The sequence below is a fragment of the Pinus tabuliformis genome, chromosome X (assembly GCF_031772625.1).
Source record: "Pinus tabuliformis cultivar Carrire ecotype Pingquan chromosome X, CPIR1, whole genome shotgun sequence".
NCBI lineage: Eukaryota > Viridiplantae > Streptophyta > Pinopsida > Pinales > Pinaceae > Pinus > Pinus tabuliformis.
This window is the reverse complement of record NC_142308.1, coordinates 1,507,740,581-1,507,750,371: the sequence shown is the minus strand read 5'-3', so window position 1 is coordinate 1,507,750,371 and position 9,791 is coordinate 1,507,740,581. Positions and strand designations below refer to the sequence as shown.

General features: G+C 37.6%; 1 protein-coding gene across 1 annotated transcript; it reads right to left on the bottom strand.

Moving 5' to 3' along the window:
- Positions 1-7,027: 7,027 nt before the first annotated feature.
- LOC149145774 (putative aspartyl protease At4g16563) lies at positions 7,028-8,530 on the bottom strand. Its single transcript, XM_089449896.1, has one exon. It carries the CDS (start codon positions 8,521-8,523, stop codon positions 7,096-7,098), a length of 1,428 nt encoding a protein of 475 aa, XP_089306022.1. The 5' UTR covers positions 8,524-8,530; the 3' UTR covers positions 7,028-7,095.
- Between the last annotated feature and the right edge of the window lie 1,261 nt (positions 8,531-9,791).

Sequence of the window (9,791 nt, the reverse complement as noted above, 5' to 3'; positions counted from 1 at the left end):
TGCGATATGCGATAGATCGCATCACAAATAAAATAAACTTGCAGTTGAAATTATATTTCAATACTCCCCTTTAATTTCAACTGCTGGGTTATCAATCATACCCAGACGCTTCCTTAAAGATTCAAAGTTCTTCTGATCCAGTGGCTTGGTCAGAATATCCGCAACCTGTTCCTGAGTGCTGCAATGTTGTAAAACAATTTCTCCGTTGTTCACCAATTCTCTTATGTAGTGAAACCTTGTATCAATGTGTTTCGTTCGCTTGTGAAACACAGAATTCTTGGACAACGCAATAGCTGAGCTATTGTCACAGAAAATCACTGTTGCTTTTGCCTGCTCTTGGCATAGACTTCTCAACATTCTTCTCATCCAAACTGCTTGACATGTTGCTGCTGTAGCTGCCACGTACTCTGCTTCCGCTGTAGACAACGCCACGATTGGCTGTTTCTTAGAAGCCCATGAAATTGCTCCTGAATCCATGTGAAAGACATAACCGGAAGTTTTTTTCCGACCATCCACACTTCCAGCCCAATCGCTATCGGTGTAGCCAACTAAATCTGAACTTTCTGAGAAGGTATATAAAATGCCAAATCTTTTCGTACCTTTGACATACCTCCGAATTCTTTTTGCTGCCTGCCAATGTGCCTCTTTTGGCCTCTCCATAAATATGGAAATCAAACTAACAACAAACATTATGTCAGGCCTAGTTGCAGTTAAATACATAAGGCTGCCAACTATGCTCTTATACAAGCTAGGATCAAAATCCTTGCTGCTGTCCTCTTTGCTGAGTTTTAATCCCATTACCGTGGGAGTGTTTGCTGCTTTGCATTCTTGCATATTAAATCTGCTCAATACTTCATTTACATATCTTGCTTGAGAGATAAAAATTCCATTTTCATTTTGATCTACTTCTATTCCTAAGAAGTATCTCAGCAAACCCATGTCAGTCATCTCAAATTCCTCTTTCATGACTGATTTGAAGTTTTCAATGAGGTAGTCATCATTACCTGTAAAAATAACATCATCAACATACAAGACAACAATTAAAATCTTGCCATCCTTTTCTTTGATGTAGATTGTGGGTTCTCCCTCACATTTGTCAAATTCATTTTCTAGTAGATAGGAGTCTATTCTACTGTACCACGCTCTTGGCACTTGCTTTAGCCCATAAAGAGCTTTCTTCAATCTGTACACTTTGTGCTCTTGGCCTTTCTTCTCATAGCCTAGTGGCTGTTCAATGTAAACCTCCTCCTTTAACACTCCATTTAGGAATGCTGACTTCACATCCATCTGGTAAACTTTCCATTTGTTTTGTGCTGCTATGGACAACACTGCTCTCACGGTTTCCATTCTTGCAACCGGTGCGAAAGTCTCCTCATAGTCTCTTCCATACTGCTGCTTGTATCCCTTGACAACAAGTCTTGCCTTGTGTCTTTCAATTTTGCCTTCAGCATTGCATTTGGTCTTATAGACCCATTTAATTCCAATGACTTCTTTATCTTTTGGTAGCTCAACCAAATCCCATGTCTTGTTTCTTTCTATGGCTTTCATCTCCTCATCCATAACTTCTATCCATTTCTTGTCTTTAATTGCCTCTTCGAAATGAATAGGATCATCAACATGACAATATAATGCAAATAAGGAATTCATTCCTTCATTATAAATGTCACTTAAGTTTCTGAATTTCTTACCTCTTTCACTTAGAGTGCAAGTGCTTGAAGATGCACTTGAATTTCCTCCTTGTGGTGTGCTTGGAGAAGCACTCTCATTTCTCCTCAAGGGTGTTCCTTGCTGTCCTTGTGTTGGCGCTGCTGTTTGGGGATGTATTTCTACCATTTCCTCATCATCTTCATCATGAGACAAACAGTTTTTAACATTAACTGTTTTCTCTATGCTTCCATCCCAAGCTTCCTCCTCAATGAACTGAACATCTCGGCTCACAAAGAACTTCTTGGTAGATGGGATATACAGCCTGTAAGCCTTGGATTCCTCACTGTATCCAATGAAGATACATTTCTCCCCTTTGCTATCCAACTTCCTCCTTAGCTGATCTGGAATGTGTGCATAAGCCACACATCCAAAAATTTTCATGTGGGTGACTCCTTGCTTTCTCCCACTCCATGCTTCTTCCGGCACTTTGTTCATCACAGCTTTTGTAGGACACCTATTCAAGATATATACTGCACAGTTTACGGCTTCAGCCCAATAATCATTTGGCAAATGCTTTGCCTTCAACATGCTCCTCGCCATATCCATAATGGTTCTGTTCTTCCTTTCAGCAACTCCATTTTGTTGTGGGGTGTACCTTGCTGTAAACTGCTTGTGAATTCCATTTTCTCTGCAAAAACATAAAAATTCTTTGGAGAAATATTCACCTCCTCTGTCTGTTCTCAAAACTTTGATGCGCAACCCACTTTGATTTTCTACGAGTGCTTTGAAATTTCGGAATTTTTCAAACACTTCACTTTTATTCTTCAAGAAATAAACCCAAGTTTTTCTTGTAAAATCATCAATGAATGTTAGAAAATATTGGCTGCCTGCTAAAGATGGGGTTTGCATTGGTCCACATAAATCTGAGTGGACAATCTCTAAGGGTGCTTTTGCCCTTATGCTTTTCCCTGATGGAAAACTTTCTCTATGTTGTTTCCCCAATATGCAGCCTTCACAAAGGCTGTCCGGTTTCTCTATCAATGGTAATCCTCTTACCATTCCTTTTCTGCTCAACAAATTAAGACCTCCAAAATTGAGATGTCCAAATATCAAGTGCCACAACCAATTTTCATCTTTTGGTTGGCTTTGGAAAGCCTCTTGGGTAACTGCTGCCATTGCATCTTTGTTTTTCAAATCTTCCCTTATTCTGAGCGGGAACATTCTGTTCCTTGTCATCCTCACTTCAGCAATGCATCGCTTGCTGGGTGGAATATCCATGATAGTGCATACATCATTCTCAAAGAAAACATTGTAACCTTTTTGAACAAGCTGTCCAATACTCAAAAGGTTACATCTCATTCCAGGAACGTAATAGACATCTGCTATGGTTTTCTTTTCACCTTGTTTTATAAATATTTTAACTTCTCCTTTACCCGTAACATAAATTTTGCTATCAGTCCCAAGTGTGACTTGTGACTTCACACTTTGATCTAAAGCAGAAAACAGAGCTAAGTTTCCTGTCATATTGTTGTTGCAACTGGAGTCTAGAAACCATATATCTTCACTATTTGTTTCAGCCATGTTACAAGCTAACAATACATTATCTTGGCTGACATTTTCTCTAGTAATATTTGCACTAGAGCTATTACTCACATCATGTTGCTTCTTTCTACATTCACTGGCATAATGCCTATATTTTTTACAATAATAACATTGGACATTGGGTTTTTCATACCTTTGTCCTTGAGCATGATGTTGTCCTCCTTGTTGGTTGTTGCCTTGACCTTGGTTCTGATTTGGATTGCTGCCTCTTCCTTGAGCATTCGCTCGACTGTTCCTTCCGCCTCTGTTTTGGCTTCTGCCTCTTCCTCTCTTGTTTCCTCTGCCTTGACCTCTTCCTCTTCCAAAGGACATCTGGGTCTTGAAGGATTTCTCTAGAGATGAGTTTTCATTTCTACTCAACCTCTGCTCATGTGTAATCAGTGACGCATGAAGTTCATCAACTGAAAAATTTGAGAGGTCCTTTGTCTCTTCTATGGTGGTGACAATCACATGGAACCTTGAGGGTAGGCACCTCAATAGTTTCTCCACAATCCTCCTTTCTTCAAGTATCTCTCCATGAGATCTTATTTGTGTGACCAGGCCAATTACTTGAGTGAAGAATGAGTCAATATTGTCTGACTCCTTCATGCACAAGTTCTCAAAATCTTTCCTCAGCAACTGCAGTTTAGCTGTCTTCACTTTCTCCATGCCTTGATAGGCTGTCTTGAGAGTTTGCCATGCTTCTTTGGATGTCTTAGCTGCTGCTAACCTTGGAAACACGCTTCCATGCACTGCCTGATACAAGAAGAAGAGGGATTTTGAGTCCTTCTTCTTGTGGCTCTTTAACAGATCCTTCTCTCTCTGAGTTAACGCATTAAACTCATTTTCATCTGCTGGTTGTTCAAAACCATCTTCAACTATTTCCCATAAGTCTTGGGAAGCAAACAAGGCTTTCATTGTTATTGCCCAATAGTCATAGTTTTTGCCATCAAATAATGGGAGCTGCATACCCATGCTATTGCTGGTGCTGGTGCCAGCCATTCTTGCACTCTTAACTATTCTTCAAATACTTCACTGTGTATTTAAAATAACATACTGTCTTCAACAGCAACACACAAAAAAAACTTGAGAAATACCTTGGATTCTTTTGCCTGAGTCTTCACACTGCTGGAGAAGTTGCTGCAATAAGAATCCTTCCTTCAGCTTCTTTGAACCCTTCAAAGAGCCTGGATTAGCTCTGATACCAGTTGTTGGAAATTTCAGGTGATTTCAAACTCAAAATACCAGAGAACAACGCTCTGATACCACTGTTGGGGATTTTTCTGTTAAAATCCCAAAAACAAATAAATTGAACAGAGAATAAAACTCTGTTTTATAACACAGGATCTTTAACACAGCAGAAACTTTAAAAAAAATTACTCGCAGCTGACAGAGTTTTCACACACACCACAAATTTCTATTCATTAATAAAATAAGTGCTATTACAGACTTCTTCCTCTCTCAGAGGGATTACACAGGAACACTTCAGTTCCAGTTCCAAAAGGATTACTATGTTTCCCTTTGCAAGTCTTCACACTGCTGTAAAATAAAAATTACATACGCTGTTGTGTGTTCTTTTTTTGCATATTCATAACTATACATGCGCACTGTTGTGCATTACAATACACTTACCCGCTGCTGCATTCTTCCTTCTTCACTCTCATTAACACAACAAAAAAAAACATTACATTACATATATATGACAACCAAAAGGAAATTACTTCACGTTTTCACTAGCCAGGCTTCCGTAAAAGAAATAATAAAAATTAAATGCTTTTACCAACTATTACTTGAGCCCATACTCCCCCTGAAATAAAATTAAAAACTTCACCAAAACTTACCAACCCACAGTAAATTGCATTTACTGTTTTACACTGGCGGTAAAGTAAAACTCTTACTTCACGTAAAATTTCATTTAATGCTCGCCTATACTTCACCCATTGACTTCATTTAAATCGCATCGCAAATTCCCATTTGGTCGGAACACAAAATTGGGGCACACACATATGGTGCGATCTGCGATATGCGATCGCATCGCATCGCACCATCGCAATCGCCAGAAAACACAACACATATCGGAGAGTGACAAGTTGAGTTGCGATTTGCGATATGCGATAGATCGCATCACAAATGAAATAAACTTGCAATTGAAATTATATTTCAACAAACAAAATATTTTCGTTCTTAATTCATGTTCTCGGGACTTCGGATCTTTGTAAAGTCACAAGAAGATGGAGAAACTTCTGTTTTCTTGAATCCGATATTTCTATGCCTGATACGTCAGTTAAGAGAGCCGAGAAGACATAAAACAATTTCAAAATACACAATTTTTTTCTTGACTGATTTATTATTTTGTAGCATTTAAGCATAAAAACTATAATAATATTAAAATATATTGAGATATACAATACATTAAAACCAACCTCATAAAAATTCTAAAAAGTATATGTTGAAAAATAAACCATTAATATGTTGAAATGTTAAAATCAAATATAAATTCCATTTTCAAATTAAGTTAAATAGATATATAATATTTTGAATAATCGTGATTTATCTTTATATAAAGAAATCAGGAAATTATCAAAAATTGTAAAATCTATATCAAAATGAGTTATTAAATAATTTTTATACTTTTATGAGAAGAGTTTTTGGCAAAAATCACATCATAATTCATTTGTCAATTCGTTTCAAACCAATCAGTGTGGTTCATAGTGCTCGTTGGTTCAAAAGGCATGGACAAATGAACTATGACATGAACTATGACATGATTTTCGCACAAGACCCTTCTCATAAACTTGATATGAATCACGAAAGCCTCAATTCAACAATCTTTACATTATTTATTATAAAGATATTATTATTTCTACATTGTTTACATTATTGATCATCTAATATTGTTATTTTCAGGTCAATGTGAGTCTCTAACTTTAAAAGTGTTATTATTGTGTAACTTTAAAAGTGTTATTTTCTTGATAATAGTGTATTATATATATGTTTGTTAAATGTTAATATAAATAGAATCTCTTTTAAAACTTAAAACTAAATTTTTTAAAGTTTATTTTATTGAACTGATTTTAAATCAAAATTGAAATTAAAATTTTATTATTTAAATCAAAATAAAATAATATTTAAATAATTTTAAGATTAAAATAATATCAATTTTTAAGAAAAAAATTATATTTCTAAATTGATATATTTTTTAATCTCTGATTAAATCTATATTTAAAATAAATCTATTTTAGTATATAATAAAATTATAGTTAAATCCATATTTAAAATAAATCTAGTCTCGTATATTATATAATAAAATTATAGTTAAAATAAATTTATATGATATCATTTCGTTAACTCAGTGACCTTCGCGATAAGAATTTTTAGTTCGTGCAAGACCTTCAAAATCTTTACTATATCACTCCTAATTTGGTGCTTATCATAGAAAATCGATCATAAATTGATAATCGATTATGTTTTGGAATAGAGCTCTAAAGCATTTATAGGTATCTTCGCTTTTCGTTCAGATTATATAGACTCCTTCAATTGTCTAAATAGATTGTCACTAGGACGCACCTGAAACCTGAATGGAGCAAGCTTATCAGGTTATAATATATAGTTTCAGCAGTTGGATGTGGAAATTAGGAAATCAATCTTTTCTTGCATCTCAACATATTAAAGGTGAAACTCAAAACCTATTGTCAATATCATATCTTCATGGAATTAGGTTTTCAATTTCTGTTTTGATAAAAAAACATATTTATTGCGTCTGCATCGTTAATGGATGCTATTCCAACGGTTTGATAAACCAATATAAACGAATGGTTCAAAGGAAATATATGCAAAACGTGTAGAGAGAGAAGGGTCATAAATACATCAACCATATGTCTTGCAGTTCTGTTGTCTGAAGCCCAAATGATTCTTCTCTCTATCATACAATATATAAAAGTTCTGCTGCTGATAGTTCCCTAATAGGGCAGCAGGTCCGATAGCATTCTCCAAAATACTGGTGTTCAGCATTGCCAAGCAGAATGAATCGGAAGTAACTTGTATGAAACAATTCTCATCAGGAAGTACCATGTCTGACCCTCCCTTGAACATGAATGCAAATTTAGGAAACTGAATATTTGCCACACCAGAGAAATTATAACACAGTCCCAGACCAGCCATAGCTTCAAGATCAGCAGCTCTTCTGTATGCAATCTGAGAAGCAAATGCATCCACAATCTGCTTATAGATTGCTTCGGGAAAGATAGTGAAAGAAGTGCCTGAATCTATTATGGTTCCACCGTTCCCTTGACTGTCAAATGACAATAAATTGGAGGGCAGCTTCAAGCGCTTTCCACCAATAATCACCCCTTCCAGACCAATGTAATAGTGTCCAGAAGAAGCTGATACAGTAGAATTGATTAGAAATGACGTATAATTCAAAGGGATGTCCTTGGGGACCGCCATGTCACCAAGCACCATCCTGCTGGTCTTGTTTTGGTCATCAAACAATTGGTGGCTCTGAAGACAATACGCAAATTTATCCCCAATAAGAGGAGCGAGCTGGGAAGGCATAGAAAGTCCTCCTCTGCCAAATCCCGCAATGCCAGAAATCTTGGATGAAGCAACCGAACATCCGACTCCGAAGTTCTGTACTTCTCGTCTCCCTCCGCCCTCCAACGGTAAAGCAAAGGTTTCAGAGAGCAGATGCCCAGTCGTGCTTCCCTTGCCATACGTAGAGAGGTAGTCCGGACAAGTCCCAGAGCAGTTCTGTAGGCTTTGGGAACATCTCCCAATCTTATTCCCACAGAAGAGCTCTTTGCATTTTGGATCTGCACACCTTACATTCTGGGCAGACGATGATTTCCCGGGAAGAAAAACTCCATTAGAGGCGCTGATGTCTTTAGCGCAGTTGTTACATGTATAATTTTGGGTGCAGGGTACCCACACCAAATCACTGCCGGTGTCCATGATGAGCAATAGGTCTGCTTGTGAAGGGGTGCCCACCGAGAATTTGATGAAATACGCTACGGAGACGCTGCTAGCGTACAGAGACTCCTCGACGCTCATTTCTTCAAGTGATTTGCTCTTCCTCTTCATGTGGTGGTCGTCATACATCCGGTGCTTCAGTGCCCAAGCACGATCCTTGGATGCTTGCACCATCTTAGCCGCTCTCTCGTATCCTTGGAGATCATGGTTGCTCATGTGAAGGGTCATCGAAATTCCATCGTTATGATCATTCTGTTTAGACAATATCACAGGGAGCTGCAGTGCGAGGAGGATCGAGAAGATCAGATTCAGCTTGGAGGCCAACATATTGGGATTTACGCAATGAAGAATGGGATTGAAATGCACATTGGTAAACTTGAATATTAATAGGAATTAACAATGATGGAATTACTATTATTTAATTTATGTTGATGACCAGGTAAACAGATTGAAATAATCCAACCTACAAAAGTGTGGACTCGTGGAGGCAAGAGTATTTGGAAAGGAAAACCATATTTCTTCATTCATGTTTTCAATCCGGGGCTGTCGCATCCAAAGTGGTTGCCATAATTTTTGGTAAACGCTGTAACAATCCAGAGCTGTCGATCTACTGAATCTACCCACAAAGAAACAGTCGCTGCTCAATTTTCAATCAATAAATCAATGACTACGCAATTGTGGACTTTGCTTTGCTTATTCCTCGACGCTGATTGCGGAGTGCCACATTGAATGCGGAGGAATCTTTGGAAGGCATATTATAATTCAATCAATGAGTTCTCATCAACCAAAGAAGCAGTCGCTGCTCCTCTAAAGTCTACGCGACTGTAGAGTTTGCTTGTTCCTCGACGCGCATTGCGAAGTGTGGACGGCCTATTGTATTTCAATCAACGAGTTTTCATCAATAGAATACCCTCATGTGGACGACAGAAACTGGTCAAAGACAACTTGGTGACCATTTATGTAGTATTATATGCTTGTAAACATTGGATTTATGAAAGTAGTGGCTGTTTATGCGTGTCTCATGGTCACCAAAATGAATGAAGAGGAAGTTGTGTAGCAGCACACATATTCAGAAATATACGTTTTCTTATCTATGGCTCGACTTCTTTAATGACACGCACTTTTTGTTTGGAAGACAGACCATTGGAACTCGTCAAGGACAACTTGGTATAATGGTCATCAAAATGAACGAAAAGGAAATTGTGTAGCAGCACACATATTCATAAATATGCGTTTTCTTATCTAGGGCTCGACTTCTTTAATCTGCAAAATTTGTTTGACCATTTATGTAGTATTATATGCTCATAAACATTGGATTTATGAAAGTAGTGGCGGTTTATGCGTGTCTTTTACTGTGAATTTCGAACATTTCGTAGCGCCTCTGTTTTGGAGGCGGTGACACGCCCTTTTTACTTGCAACACAGACTATTATGCGTGTCTTTTACTGTGAATTTCGAACATTTCGTAGTGCTTCTGTTTTGGCGGTGACACGCCTTTTTTACTGGGAACACAGACCATTGGTGAGCGAGAGTTTAACCGTTAATGAGAAGAGCCGGAAGGAGATCATTCTCTGATCATGGGAGATGTGTTGAGAT

Excerpts from the sequence above, each read along its gene's own strand:
- LOC149145774 (XM_089449896.1), bottom strand. The coding sequence starts at position 8,523 with ATGTTGGCCTCCAAGCTGAATCTGATCTTCTCGATCCTCCTCGCACTG.